Raw genomic sequence first — 16,589 nt, 5'->3', positions numbered from 1 at the left:
TAAGCGACAATTGGTGGTAATGTATATCTATAGTCCACGAAAAAAAAAGTTCGGGAAAATCTTTTGTAAAGTCGCAAGATGGAAAAAAATCGCGCGCTAAGCTTTTGCAATTTTTTTGTTATAGTTTTTGTCGTTCTTAAACCCAGAAAAGTGTTCTGCGACTTCAGTAAGCCTAGAAACATTTAAGGAGTGTTATAAACACCTATGAAAAGGGAAAAAATCGTTTTTTCACTTTTAAAAATTTCCTCGGCGCAAACGTAAAAATGTGTTACGGCCAATTTCTACACTGGATGAAAACCGGTTTTCGCTAAAAACCAGTTTTCGGATAGCTGGGAAGCAATTAGTCGAAACCCGGTTTTCAGCGAAAACTGGTTTTCATCCAAGTGAAGAAATTGGCCGTTAGTGTGTGTGCCGGTGAAGCGTCAGCGTTGTACACTGATAAAATTCGCTATATTGAAGCTATTGATTTCACACATGATTTTTGGCAATTGGGTCATTAAATGAAGAAAAAAAAGTATTTTTTTATTTCTTACATCGATAAAGCTGATTTTCGTGATTGTAATAATGTTTTTTCCAACTCAGGAAACGTGAAAATAATAAAATTTTAAATACAGAAATATGTTGACAGTCTGGACAACGACACGACCTGAAACTTCATGAAAAATTGCGAAAAAAAAGCGTCCAAGAAATTCACCGCCAGTTGCCAGTACATTGAGCGACCCCTCGGTAAGGTTGAAATATGAATTTCTTGCGCAACACTGCCTCAATTTTCTCAATGTTTATTTACATACCCTAGCAACCAAAGTACGTAACAGTTAGGAAAAAAAACATACTGTTTCGTTTGCCGCAAGAATTCAATTTTGTTGGATTTCGGCAAAATGTGTTTCTTTCTAAGCCGCTTTGTTGATGTTTAGGTTTGAGAATTAGGCAACAACGTGTAGATTGCTCGCAATCCATCCGGGTTATAGAAGGGATGCAGAGGATTCAGCCCTTACAGGAAGAACAATCTGCAGCCGTCGTGCTCGTGTCGAACTGCTTACCGGCAAGGTCGTGGTTTTCGCGGTGGTGATACTGGTGGTGGCGGACCACCGCATGACAAAGGAGGTCGTGGTAGCTTCCATCCGGACGAGAGATGCTACGAGTGTGGAGAGCGAGATCATTATGTCCGAGATTATACTAAAGCACGCAAGATATCTCGGAGCCGCAGTCCACGTTCGCGCTCTCATGAGCTCCGAACTCATTCCAAGAGTTACAGCCAAAGCCGTGAAAGTGCCGCGAACGCCATACCCGATCGAAGACACCGAAAAAGACAACCCGCGATCGTTCGATTACTTAATTGCCACGACATTCGACTCACTCCTGGAGTCGCTCGCGAACACCTCGCTCGGCAACCAGATCACGCTTCAGATCCCATTGTCGCAATGGCGGTAACTAACATCACGATGAAACGATTCGTCTTCAGTTTCGAACGCCGTGCTGCCACTAGCACTTTGTCCACGGAACTACGTGACTGCTAGAACACCGGAGGCGATTACAAAAATTAAGATTTCAAACTACACACAAAAACTTCAGAAACCAAAAATTATATCGGTGTCTAGTTGGTGAAATTGCAAACGTATTCTCGAAAACCCTCAGCGAAGTATTATAAACCTAAATGAATTACTTTCTACTAAAACACTTTCGATTTCAGAGCCATACGAAAATTAGTCCAGCAATTAACCGTCTGAAAAGATCAAATAATACACCTTGTCCAAGACAGAATTTCTGCAGTTTTCCAGTTCTTTGAGCCGCTTCCCCGAACCATATAGAAACTTATAGAAACGTTTATAATATTAGTCATTCCATTCGTTGAAAAATGAAGTTACTTTTCCTTGAACTGAAAAATAGTTTTAGGCACCAGGTTATAGTACACATTAATAAAATTACACAGAAACTTGCATCCCTTTCCTAAGAATTCACCAGAACATGCAACAAATGCTATCTAATGTTTGTATGTGAACACACAAACCTTCGACCTAAACATCGACCCCAATAATTAAAGAATCTTTCGAATGCACGCTAAACTCTCTACAATGTGGTGGGTCTGAAAACTATGAATTGTTAGGGGACCGCGGGGCAAGTCAGACACCTTAAGCGTAATAATTTTTCTAAAATTCCACAAAGCTCCTAAAATTGTTTATTCTGTGCATAATCCTTGTTTAGGTGGTTCTTAACAAAATATAATTTTTTCAGCGTTTCAAAAAATTGAATTCATTAAAAATTATTGTTTGCCAAAAAATAGAGCAAAATGACATTTTAAAAACGCTGCGGGTAAGACCGACACCCCAAAGGGGTAAGAGCGACCCCCTTTTGAACTTTCTTTTTGTTCAATTTTTTCCATTAAAAATGTATTGGGTATGTGTGATAAAGTGCAATTATGTGTATATGAGTATGTGTGACGCAAACGCATGCTTTCTGTAGTTTCATCGCGTAGCAATAGGAAGAGCATTCGAATGCGTGGTGTTATGAATAAATAATGTTTAACGCATGGTTTATATTATGGCACGGGTTTTCTCAAGTAATTCTTTCGAGGTTAATTGCCACTTGTATAGCCATTCTAACGAGGAAGAGCTGTTCTACAAACAGATTATATACGCTATTACTAGGACTCATTCACTTAAAAGTGACGCACGCTTCGTAGTAAGCTATCCGGTTCGTGTTGTGATTTTTCGGAACACTGTTGATCAATAATCCGGCGGTCAATGAAAATTTTTCATCAATATCATTTCAAAATCTCATATTAGATTGTACTTTTCGTTTCTGTTTGTAATATAACTATGAATCACGTTCAATTTAATTCTTTATTTTTTTGGTCGGCTTTTAGACAATACTGATAAATAAATGCAAAAAAACATAGTTTCGGTCTATTTCAATTATTAACATGACGTAATTATAGTATAATTGAACACAACAAATATACCCAGTCGTTTGCATCAATTCAAAAACGAACCCAATCAACTAAACACCGTGTCGGTCTTACCCCACCCAAAAACTGTCGGTCTTAACCCAACAGCGCACATTTTGGTTAAATGCTCAATTAACAGTATTGAAATACTCAAACTTATCTTCAATTCACACAAATAACGATATGGAGAGTAGAATAGAATGTGTGACACAAAAACTAGTCATTTTCAAAGCTTTTGTGTTATTGAAACCTTAAAATGTATCAACTAAAAATAACATCCAAAAGCGCATCAACTTTGCTTTCGCTTGTTTTGTTTATTTTGTTGACGTTTAATGAATCCATATGGCATCGATATGTATCGAAATGCCTAAAATAATCGTACTAATAATATCCTGCCATTATTGTATGATTTAAAATTGATATCTGGGAAAAGTCGTGGGGTGTCGGGCTTACCCCCAGCTCCCCTAGTTACTCTTGCTGATGCTCAGAAATCCCTCCGCAGTCCCATTCAAGACCAAGAGAAGTAATTTTTGGAGCAGGAAAATCCTGGTTCTGATTCCCATATATAATCTAGAAAAACAGTTAACAAGAGACCAGTTAAGACATAACCATCTTCATCATTTTTAATATATCAAACATATAGTAAATTTTTGGCAGTAGTTCGTTTATCTATGAGAAAATTAAATGAAACACATAATGAATAATTAGAGTAGTATTATCAGTCGTCAAGTTCTTCGCTTCTGTTTCCAGATTTTTTGGGTAGTTTAGGTTAATTTTAATAAATTGGGCAACAAATGTTCCTGTTCTCTGCAGAGTTCGAGCGCCGATATGTCAGAACTGACTGCAGTCTATTGCTGTTTCATCTGATTTTTTCTTATCATATTGTGGTGGGAATGCTCAGCTTACTACTGCTGATCATACGTCTGCCTCCGCTGGCCTTGATCCATCAACGTAATGTTGTTCGTGATACGACCGGTGCTTATCCTAGCTAGTGATCCGGTTTCAAATTAAGAGGGTACTGTTGTTGAGCGTCCCAAAGGACACGATAGGTACCTGTAGGAATGTGCTTTCGAAATCTCCATCCGAGATACAATGGTCCATTCGGATGTGCCGTGCGGTGCCTGAAATTTTACGTGCAATTCTTACTCCAGTAGTCAGCGTAGACGTATTCACAGACTTCGATTGTTCTTGTACGGGTACTAGCTTTTTGAAATTTTCGAAAGTCTCAAAATGTTTCATTAGCAGTTCACGTTTGTTAAACATTAAACTTGAAGTAATAAGATTGGTAAATAGAAGCCTGTCTTGTAGATAACTCTTTACAAAGGCTGGGCTGAAGTTTCGTTTAGTAGCGTAGCCGATCGATTATCTTCAGTTCCGCTGGCTATTGAACATGCTTTGAATGTTGGTAATTCCGGAATATAGTCCCATAAGATAACTTTTCTGAAATTGCAAACCTTACATCGCAACGAGCCAAACAAAATCTATTGAGTGGTTTGAATACCTTCAGAACTAATTTGGAGAGTATTTAGTCACGTTGATCAGTTCCGCCAAAATCACGATACTTGCTTGAATGAATGCAAAGGAACGACAGCAGGAAATAACTTCAGAAATGAGGGGTATGATTACGATAAGGGAATAAAATCCGAAAACGACTGTATAATAAAGTCCGGAAATTTTATTGATTTGATTTGTTATTATTTTTTCAAGCGTAACTAAGGAATGCAACGGTAACTATAAGGCTATTTGAAAAAAATAACAAACTATCCAGTGTTACTAGTTTTATGCTTTTTCTAACGAAATGTCATATTTGACATTACCAGTTACCTGAGTCACTGAGGGGTAGTCATATTTCCGATACGCTTTTAGAATTCAAGTGTCTAGTCGTGTCGTTGGTCTGGATTTGGCACTATAGGAAGGATTTGACATATCGAATTTCACGACAAATGATGCCCTGTCAGAAAAAATTAAGACATGTTTTCCCGGTTTTCCTGCAGAGTTATTTTTATTTGACATAAACACCATCCATTGCATATAGTTTTTTTTTCATTTTGGGTGTTGTCCTGATAGGCCAGATGTAAACAACCGCAGTTTTCCTATGTATGGTTGCCAAGTTTGCATAAGATTTATTTAAAAAAAACAAAAAATCGTTTTTGCGCATTACAACGATATTTCTTTTAAATAATGTTATATTATGTATATTGGACTTAAAATTTATCGAATGGAACGGAAAACTATATATAGCTTAATGACCCAATTTATAGCAACACATAAAAATTATCTGTGACACATAAATATCATGTGAAAACTATTGAAATTCATGTGACTTACATCGAAATTATTAAATTCTGCCACATGGAATTTTTTTTATAGCAGATTTCACATCAAATGTATATGTGTGATTATTACAATTCATATTCTTTGCACATTTTTGTGCACAGGCATATCATGTGTGTGAAAGACATAAAATATAAGTTTGGATTTTTAGTAGTGTAAGGGTGTCCCGCTCTTAGCAAAAAACAACCAAAGCCTACTGTTAGGTTGAAAGTAAAACGTTTAAATTTATTAAGACTAATAACTAAAATACAAGTTTTCCTTTTAGTTAATGAAGAATAGTAAACAAAATAAAAGTTTAATTTTTAAACTAAGAGCATGTATTGGTTGCTTTTTGCTAAGAGTGAAAAACTCTTATTTTTACCAACATTTTTTTCTGTGTGTATCAATAGTATTCCCAATATGGTAAATATTATATGAATAGCTTGAAAATGGCTCCAAAGCTTTCTGGAATGGTATTTATTTATACGGGTAGAGACAAACGGAAGACTACATATTAAGAAGACTGCTATCTCTTTCCTTCCCCCAAACGAGAAGCGACAGGGATTATAACGCCTTTATTGGATGAAGGTATGAAGCTTAATGTAAAAGTATACATGTGTGTGTGCGCCTAACTATGGGAAGTGTAACAATTCATATTGTTACATGTAAAAAAAATAATTTAAAATCGGTCTTGAAACCAACCGATATTTCCGCATGCAATTTTAATATCCAAGCCCACTGTCTGTCATGTAAATAATGTTTGTAAACCCTATCGCTGAGTTGCAAAACTATAATCAGTCCAACATATCTTAACCGTCTATAAACATATATAACCAACACACTCACTCCAACTGATACAAGATCAATTAAAAGCGGATACACCTTTCTAGCCAATCAAATTTCAGTATCCTAATGAGAATAAAAGCATAGCTTGAACCGGAAACAATTTTGTAGCCAATCAGATCGTACATCAAACCATCCTGTACTGGATTGAAGGCGCAGTACAGTTTGAGATCTCATTTCTCGATCAATTTGGTGGAGACCGTACTTGAGTGAAGGTGTTATTCCGAGGAATTCGAGAGGTTTAGATAAGCGCGAGTATTAACTTAAAAAATACTGTGAGTTAACTCATTTTTAAATGTGTCAAAAGTAAATTTGAATATTGCAAATACACTAACAGGCTAACGTCACAAGTACACATATAAATACAAATGTTCTTCAACAAGAATTCGAAAAGATTTTTGATTCATATGAATTCTATTGACAGGTATTCGATCGGAAGGAAACTAATATATGAATGGTAAACAAATGATTAATATGTCGTGTTTTTATTCAAATATTCAGCGTTGTTTAGTATATTAAATATTTGCGATACAGAATTGACGAATTCAAATTATTTTATTAGGCAAATTGCATTGATCATGATGCCAACACTGCGAAATGGGCCATGTGGTAACGAAAACAGTATCCCATTAGTCAAATTTGAAGACGTCATTTGGGGTCCACGCTGCGCTGGCTCCAGAAATTGCTTACTACAGTCGTGATTCGCTGGTTGGACACTTTTTAACTGGACCGCTTTTTAGTTGGACCTCCGCTAGTTGGACCATTGTCCAACTAAAAAGCATCTGAACGTCAAAATCTCGTGTCAAATTAACTTTGACAATCAATCTGACAATATTTAGAGATGTGAACAGATGCATTTACACTGCCAACATCTCCTTTGGAGAGTTTTTGACATTTGTCAGTCAGTCCAACTAGCGAATCAAATTCGTTAGTTGCACAAGGCTGTGGCCCAACCAGCGAATCACGACTGTAGTTGGCTTGTCTTGTCTTAGGTTTCCCGGACCCCTTAAAGAATGCGCTTTTAACATTCCTACCCCCAGGCACATTAAATAAAACATCGCACTTATCGTTTTACACTCTTCTTCATCTCCGAATAAACTTATCACGACGTTACTTTCTTTGTTGGTGCCTTTCCTTCTCTTCGCGTTGTGCAGCAGCTGGTCTAGCATCGTGCTCGTAGTTGAACCGGACGTTTCCTCGACAAATTCTTATAAAACTTACGCAAAAATGGCTTTCGGAGATGTAAAGACCCCCAAAGGACTGCAGGAACTGAACAACTTCTTAGCAGAGCACAGTTACATCGAGGGGTAAGTAGGAAATGAAAATAAGTTTTGAGGGTTCATTTTAGGTTAGGAATCAGGTTCAAGATTATTGACACGTAAACCCCGGTATGAGACGGTAATTACATTGATATGTGATTGTCCTAGCTTTTGTTACAGCTTTTAGAAGTCTTTGTTTATATTATTTTGTTATTTTAATTTAAATATGTCAATGTCTGTTATTATTTCAGTTACGTCCCGTCCAAAGCCGATTTGTCGGTGTTTGAAGCTCTGGGAAAGGCTCCAGCCGGTGATAACGTCCACGCTCAGCGCTGGTACCGTCACATCGCCTCATTCAGCGTCCAGGAGCGTGCAGCTTGGGGAGGACAAGCACTGCCTCAGGTTGCCGGTTCTAAGCCAACAGTGGCCGAGCCGGCCCCGGCTTCGGCTGCTAACGATGACGACGATGTGGACCTGTTCGGATCGGAGGATGAGGAGGAAAGTGCCGAAGCGGCCAAGTTGAAGGAAGAGCGTTTGGCTGCCTACAATGCCAAAAAGTCGAAGAAACCGGTGCTGATTGCCAAGAGTTCCATCATACTCGATGTGAAGCCCTGGGACGATGAGACCGACATGGAGCAGATGGAAACCTCAGTGCGTAGCATCGAGATGGATGGTCTGCTTTGGGGAGCCGCCAAGCTGGTCCCGGTCGGTTACGGTATCAACAAGTTGCAGATCTGTTGTGTCATCGAAGATGACAAGGTTTCCGTGGATGAACTGCAGGAGAAGATTCAGGACTTCGAAGACTTTGTACAGTCGGTTGATATTGCAGCTTTCAACAAAATTTAAGCAAGTGCTTGTGACTGTTCCAGTAATCACAAAATGAAAGTAACTTCCAATGCTCTGTCTGTTTTACTAACTCCAAAATAAAAAAAATACTTGTAACTAATTTATACAGAAAATGTTTTTTTTTCTTATAAATATGTTACCACACTTCCTACCTGTTGCATGCTTACCATGCGAACTCTAAGCACCTGGAACTCGTCAACACCTTCGAACCAAAGCTTATCCATTTCCATCCCTGAATCGAAACCGTTCCGATGTCACCATCAGGGTTGCCAAAATTAAATTTGTATTTTTGTCACAAAAAATCTTTTCATCTGTATTTACTCTTCGAAAAATCTGTGTCGATATCTGTATCGAATCAGTTGAGTCGTTTAACCTTTTGCTGGATTATCTATCGAAGACATTAATTCCTATGGATTAAATCAGTCAAGCAAGGACCCGTTTACATTTTCGTAAAAAATCGTTCTGATATTTTACATCCAGAAACTTTCCCGATGTAACGAACAAGTGCAACCGCAACAGCAGCAGCGAGAGCAGCCCAAGGAGGTCATACCGAGCACGAGCGGCAACAAACCAATTGGACGCCAAGGAAAGCTAGGGTTTCAGGTGCATACGCCGAAATCAAACATTACCCAAAAACCAGCATCTGGATTCCCTAAAGTGACGAAGCTGTGGCAAGCGTTCTACGAATTTGTGAAAGGCAAGGGCAACGTGCACGGACCGATCAGGGATCTAGTGATTAGCATCAAATCCGCCGTAGCAGCAGCCGAATGCGAACAGATGGTGCTACTGGAGACAGCGGAAAACGCTGTAGATACCGAAGACCACGGAGGTACCGACCGCCTACGAGACGCCGAAGGGTGACCGGTATTTCCGTTCTGTGAAAAGAGTAAGGGAAACAGCAGGAGAGGAGGAGGAACCGATGAAGCTCAAGAAAGTCGGTGAAAGACAACGAATCATCCGACATTTGCAGAGCGAATGGCGAACCGTAAGAAACCGTAGAAGGGAGGTGGAAAAAACAGAAAGAAAGAGATAAAAAGAAGAAAGAAGACATTCGGTCAGGTCAGGAGAAGTTTAGGGGGACGCTCTTTTCGTCAAAGCAAACGACGGCAGGACGTGCTCTGTGATCCTCAAAAGGGTGAGAAAGCATCCCAAGCTGAAGGAATTTGGGGAGAACGTAATAAGAACCAGGCGCACTCAGAAATGCGAGAGGCTGTTCAAGCTGAAGAAAGATCCATTGTTGAATAGCTCGGCCTATTGGGAACTGGGACACAAGCGATGCAGAAGTACAGGAATCCGGACGAGATCACAACGGAAGACGACGTGAGGAGCGCGCTAATATAGCAATGCAACCTGGAGAAAGAGCACATGTCAATCAGGTTGAGGAAGGCGTTCAGTGACACACAGACAGCAGTGCTACAGTTATCGCCAACCGCAGCCATCAAGCTTATGTCGACCGGTAAGATCAAAATCGGATGGTCGGTGTTCTCGTTACGATTGATCCCTAGAGCAACTAAACACACGGAGAGGTTTTTCGGGGCCTAGGTTTTTGCCATCAGGGAAGAAACTGTGCCATATCGTGTTCCTCCCGATAATGGTAACTGGGTGGTGGATAATGCACGGATGGCGGGAATCCAAGTGATGGGCAGTTTCCCTGTCCAAGAGGTGGTGGATAGCCCACACGAAGGCTTAGTATGATGTAATGCTCCCCCACGGTGGACATCAGAGCAGCACAATCGGATGCAGGACGCACTAACCGACTTGTTAATCGGGCGAACGCCGGTTGTTATAGGAGGAAACTTTAACGCTTGGGCCGTGGAATGGGGTAGCTGGCTGACTAACGCAAGAGGTTACAGGAAAGGGTGAGTCGCTTAGCACAAATCGAATTGTGCTCACAAACAAACAGCGTGGTAGCTTGTGCCGAAATGTGCCACGATGTTCCATGGTGTTCAGTAAGACAAAAGCAATGGTTGCTATGATTATTTAACTACACTTTGTTGAAAGTTTTTGAGTTGTCAGAAGTGTGCCTTATTGTGCCACACATTGTGGTAACGAGTGGAACGATCGTGTATTAATGTGAGTCGTAAACTTATGTCGTGTTATCGTAGGTGATACACTGTGTACGGCACATTGTTCTAAACAACTCACCCCTTGATGTAGCCACTTAAGGTGTTGTTGAAGTACATAATCGAAAAAACATAATTGAAAAAGAGAAGGAAAAGGATTCTCTGCTCTGAAGCGCAAACGTGATCGTCGACAGCTAAGCAACCACGTGAGCCGGAATGCAGAACTTCAATTCCACACTCTGGCGTAGACGAGGACACTGAAGAAGTTATTCGCAAGTACAAACCAGATGCAGCTGCTAAAAAACGCGTTTAATCCACATAACAGTGTGATGAGACATTTCTTATAACTCTTATCACTCTCTTCGGATATTATATCGTTTGAGAACATTTAGAACTTGATGCTTCGCGATGTTTTTGATAACACATACTACAAGGGATAGTGGCAGGACTCAGAGAATCACTCAAATCAGCATAGGACAACATCAGTGCTAGAAATCTCAAACCAAATCAATGAGAAAGCGAAAAAATGGCCCATAAAATAGACATACAAACGAATTATTGCTAATGCTCTGTTAATAAAATATTTAAATTCCTCAATCAATGCACTGTGGTGGGAAAACTGAATTTTCCTAAAGGGGTTATATATTGTACTGAGCCAAAAAAATCGATTTTTTTAATCGATTTGAAGTTTATACTTTACTCAAATTTCCAACGCGACTGAGAACTAAGAAATCAACGCTTTTTCTTGAAAAGAGCGATACTAGCAGTGATATCATTCAAAGAAAATCAACAGTGAATATTTCCAGACTTGGTTCTATTTCCTATTTAAGAACTATTGTGTTTTTTTACATCCTAGATTGCATGATTTAGTGATCGAAACCCAAAACTTCATAAAGTATTTGAAATTATTAAACTAAAATTTGTTTTTGCTATTGAAATTGACAAAATGATAGTATCGCCCCTTGGCGATTGTTTACTTTTTCGGTCCCACCTATCAGCATTGAAGTATCGCCCTTACGTTTTTTTACAATAACTACCATTCTACACCACCAATTTCGTCCGTGTTTTTTCAATAGCGATCATTGTTACTATTTACAGCTGGTATCAGCTTGATAATCCTAAAAAAATACGAAAAAAAAACAGTTTCACATCTAAACTGCTAGCAAAAAAAGTATCGCCCTGTTTGTTAAAATACAGTTTCGCCCGTTGTATTTTTTGCTGTAGCAAATATCGTAGAATCCAAATTTTTAGGTAAATTTGTTGCGTTTCAAAGCCCTCATTCGCATATATGAAAAAAGCCTTATGTTTACATTTATAAGTATCGTCCTTTTCACAAAAAAAGCGTTGAAATGAAATTGCAGCTCCTGATATCACGCTATCTCTGAAGTTCATGCGTGCATAGTTCCAAATTTTACTTCGACATCGACTTTTTCTAAAGGTGTAGTATCCTTGATTTGAATTATTAACGCTAATCCTAATGCCAAAGAACAAATAAAAACCTCTCGAAAACGAACCGTTTGGGAAAATCATCATCATTACTGGACTTTTCATTTTCACTAATCTTTTCGACAACCTTCCGTCACTTGCGTTAATGCACTGGGTGCACAGTGCTCTGAAAATCTAGCGAAATCGTCTTAGGGCATCAGCGGGTCTAATTCAGAGCTATCTGCGCGGCAAGTTAACTCTGTAAAGAATACTAAAAATTAATTTCTATTCCATAATTTTCAGTCCAGCAATTCGAGAATGCTCACCGCAAGCCATGAAAAATAGACTACGTTGTGAAGCGATGGTCACTATTTATTAAAAAATCACGGTTAAATAAAAAATTAAGCTATTAAAAAATTTCAAATAGCTTATAATTTTCACAAACTTATTAGGACAAATTGTTTAATAAGCTTTCGTAATATTGTGTAGGAAAAAAGCTGAAAATTTCAGTATTTTCTCTATCTGCAACATATAAACCCTTAAGTATACCAAATAATTGGTATACGAATTGGAATAGGTTCGCCAAATTTTGGAAGAAGTCTAAAAAATAACCCCTTGAAAGCTACCTAAAAATTGTTGTAGTTCGATGCAATAAAAAAATCCCCAAAAATGTAATGTAATGTGAAACACAGTGAATAATACATACAATAAAGACCGATTTTTATCAATCTCATGGTGTATTTTAGGCTGACAAAATGGGGACATTGACTAAATCGGGCATTTTTTCCTTTATAATAAACTAAAGCTGTTAAAATATTCTTCCCGTCCCTTGATGTCCCTATTTCTGATCATGATGAACTTTTTATTTTTGCATATTTCCATTTTCATGATAAGGAAAACATGCTCAAGAAAGGATTTACTTACAGTCTTGTTCGTCTTCCAAAACCCCATCAAACATATGTTCATATTTGGCTGATAAAATCAGGGTTTCAATGTATTATAATAGATATTCAGCATTCGAAGAAGTTTCTTGTGAACGAGTGTAGAACGACCTTGTTTATACTTACTTCAAGTCAGCGGCCTAGCCAGAAATTCGGTTTGGTGGGGGTTTGGTGAAAATCGATCATACTGTCCAAACGGCATAATTCCGAAACCGTTATTTTTGAAGTTTTAAAATTATGCAGAATTATTTTTTCAGAAAATAGTAACAGAGTTCGTGTCTTTAGCGAATCGGTTGAGACTTTATTGTAGTCATGAATAATAACCTGAGAAAATTCACCATAAATACTTCTTGGACGATATACCGTCAAAATTATTTTATCAATTGATGCGCTGTTTAACGTTTGTAAAACTCATCGAAGATACTAAACCTCCGAAATTGGCGGCTTCAAAATGATGTTATCTTGACCGTAAGGCGTGCCATTCTCAACATTCGTGTTTTCGACGACATTGACGCATTCCCTAGAAGAAGGAAATGACGAGGACACCGCAGTTTGCCAAGATTCGACGCCATTTGAACGACAACAAAAAGAGGTAATCTCGATTCCTCAAGTAGAGTCGTCAGTAGAAATTTTAATTTACTGTCAACATTTTAATAGAATGAAAAGTGCATCGAAAATGAATGAAATTCACAAGAATATTTTAAGTAGCTCCTATACAATTATTTTGGCTACAGAAACTAGTTGGGACGAAAGTGTTAGAAGTGAAGAAGTTTTCGGGAACAGCTACAATGTGTTTAGAGCTGACCGAGACATTCATAGTCAGAAGTCAGGAGGGGGAGTTTTAATAGCAATTACATCAAAATTTAATGCAGAAATCATTACTACAAGGAAATTTAAAGAATTTGAGCATGTGTGGGTTAAAACCCATCTGGCAGGTGAAACACATATATTTGCCTCTGTGTACTTCCCCCCAAATAATGCCCGCAAAGATACATTTGAAAAGTTTTTTCTTATTGCCGAAGACATTATAACCAAGCTCCCCCCAGAGGTAAAAGTTCATATTTATGGTGACTTCAATCAACGAAGCATTGACTTCTTTCCAGACACTGAAAATGAAAGCATTCTACTTCCAGTCGTTGGGGATAACGAAACTCTGCAGGCCATATTTGACAAAACTGCAAGTTTAGGACTTAACCAAATTAATCATGTTAGAAATCAGCAAAACTGTTATTTAGATTTATTATTCACAAACATTCTTGAAGACTTCTGTGTCACCGAATCATTAACTCCACTATGGAAAAATGAAGCGTTTCATACAGCAATAGAGTTTTCTGTATTTGTACATGATAACAAAAGACCCGATGACTGCGAGTACGAAGAGGCCTTTCAATTTCAATTGGCAAATTTTGACAACATAAAACAAAGACTAAGCAGTATAGATTGGCAAACGTTGTTTAGAAATGAAACAAGTATCGAAAATTCAGTAGACGTCTTTTACACAAAATTGTTTGATATAATAGTTGAACAAGTACCACTGAAAAAAATTAGGCGACAAGGCAACACAAAATATCCAGTTTGGTATAACGAGCAAATTAAAAATTTAAAAAATCGTAAACAAAAGGCCCACAAAAAGTATAAAAAAATCAGAAATGAAAGGAACTTATTTAACTATTTGGACATTTGCGATCAACTAAACCTATCCATTAAAATAGCATTTGAAGAGTATAACTCAAAACCCGAACTTCAAATAAAATCTTGCCTAAAAAATTTCTTTAATCATGTTAAAAATAATTTAAAATCGGAAAACTTCCCTTCAAAAATGAAACTTAAAGAAAATGTCGGTGTCAACGCGGAACAAATCTGCAATCTTTTCGCAACCTTCTTTCAAGACATCTATACCACATTTTCTGAAGAAGATCGTGATCGCGAATATTTCGGTTTCTTCCCAGAATTCACCACAGACATTGGCGTCAATCATGTCAGTGTGCAAGATATTATGGAGGCTCTAAACAAACTAGATGCCTCCAAAGGTTCTGGACCTGACGGGATCCCACCCGTATTTATGAAGAACTTAGCGTTGGAACTCACAGCTCCTCTGTTTTGGCTTTTTAACATGTCGCTTGAATCTGGCATTTTCCCCAATTTATGGAAAAGCTCGTACCTGGTACCCATTTTTAAAAGTGGCAAAAAATCTGACATATGTAACTACCGTGGAATTGCCATTATGTCATGTATGCCTAAACTCTTTGAAGCAATCGTTAACGAAAAACTATTCAATCAAATCAAAAACAGAATTACTAACATGCAGCATGGGTTCTTCAAAGGACGTTCAACTAATACAAATTTACTAGAATTCGTTAACTACTCATTGATTGCAATGGAGAATGGAAACTACACTGAAGCTCTTTACACGGACTTTAGCAAGGCATTTGATCGTATCGACATACCCTTGCTATTATTCAAACTGAAAAAATTAGGAAATGAATCAGGTCTTCTCAAATGGCTCGAATCATATTTAACTAACCGTCAACAAATAGTTAGATTTAAAGGGAAGAAATCGAATCCCATTCAAGTCACATCAGGAGTTCCTCAAGGCTCCCATCTAGGCCCTCTTTTGTTCATTTTATTCGTAAACGACATATCATACATTCTCAAAAACATAAAAGTTCTTATCTATGCCGACGACATGAAGCTCTTTTTAGAAATTAGGAACGAACAAGACATAAAGATATTACAGGAAGAAATACATATGTTTTACCTCTGGTGTAACAAAAGCCTTCTGCAACTAAACGTAAAAAAATGTAATGCAATAACTTTTAGTAGGAAACGAAATACACCTGACATTTCAATCACTCTAGGAAATCAAGTGGTACAAAAGTGCGAAAGAGTTAAAGATTTGGGAGTCATTCTAGATTCAAAATTAACATTCATTGACCATTACAACACAATCATCAATAGAGCAAATAACATGCTTGGATTTATAAAGCGTTTTAGTTACAATTTTAATGATCCATATTCAATTAAAACATTATACATCTCTTATGTAAGGTCAATACTGGAATATTGTAGCATAGTTTGGTCACCTTTCTCAATCACACATGAAGAAAGAATAGAATCAGTACAAAGGCAATTTTTATTGTTTGCACTTCGCAAAATAGGTTGGACACGATTTCCTCTCCCATCTTATAAAGCTCGCTGTATGCTCATTAACATCCAAACACTAAAAGAGCGCCGAGAATATGCAATGGTTTCATTTCTAAACGATATAATTTCGTGTCGTATTGATTCAGTCGAACTTCTATCTAAACTTAATTTTTATATACCTTCCCGGCAGTTACGAATCCGAAATACATTTATAACAATCAATTATCGTACAAATTATGCCAAGTTTGGACCATTAAATCAGATGATGGCAACTTACAACAAGCACTGCGAAGCTATTGACTTAACAATGACAAAAAGCAAATTAAAAAAATATTTCAATTCTATTCGCTTATAAAGAACATCCTAAAGTAGTGCTATGTAAACCAGATAGTGTTTAGTTTAGTTATTAGTATTTTATGTTTTAAGTGTATACTATATTTTATCGTTGTAACAAAACGGTCTACTCTTGTTTGACGACAATAAAATAAAATAAAAATAAAAAATAAAAATTACTGTTTCTGAACATTTTACCTATACATATAATTGGTCATACAACAAAAATCAAATGCTCATCAAAATCGATCAGGACCTGCTAGAGTCGAATGGAAATCGTCATTTTTCATAAATTTCTCTCTACATTCGGAAAGTGTTATCCTCGTTATTAATCATATTACGTTTTCGTCTCAACTCGACGCATTCCCAAAATAAAAACCTGTTTTAATACACCTAGTGGTGCAATTGTGCTTGTCTCATTTGTCCAGACTACGATTCCATGGCTGGTTATGTTCAATACAATGGTGGAAATGAATAT

At 37.6% G+C, this 16,589-nt stretch overlaps 1 protein-coding gene across 1 annotated transcript; it reads left to right on the top strand.

Moving 5' to 3' along the window:
• Positions 1-7,224: 7,224 nt before the first annotated feature.
• On the top strand, positions 7,225-8,318 carry LOC131691343 (probable elongation factor 1-beta). The gene is made up of 2 exons (XM_058977657.1): positions 7,225-7,407; positions 7,611-8,318. The coding sequence occupies exons 1-2, from the start codon at positions 7,328-7,330 to the stop codon at positions 8,203-8,205; spliced, it is 675 nt and encodes a 224-aa protein (XP_058833640.1). The 5' UTR covers positions 7,225-7,327; the 3' UTR covers positions 8,206-8,318.
• Positions 8,319-16,589: the final 8,271 nt, after the last annotated feature.

The sequence above is a fragment of the Topomyia yanbarensis genome, chromosome 3 (assembly GCF_030247195.1).
Source record: "Topomyia yanbarensis strain Yona2022 chromosome 3, ASM3024719v1, whole genome shotgun sequence".
Lineage (NCBI taxonomy): Eukaryota > Metazoa > Arthropoda > Insecta > Diptera > Culicidae > Topomyia > Topomyia yanbarensis.
The sequence above is the reverse complement of the archived record's forward strand: the minus strand, read 5'-3'. Positions and strand labels throughout refer to the sequence as shown.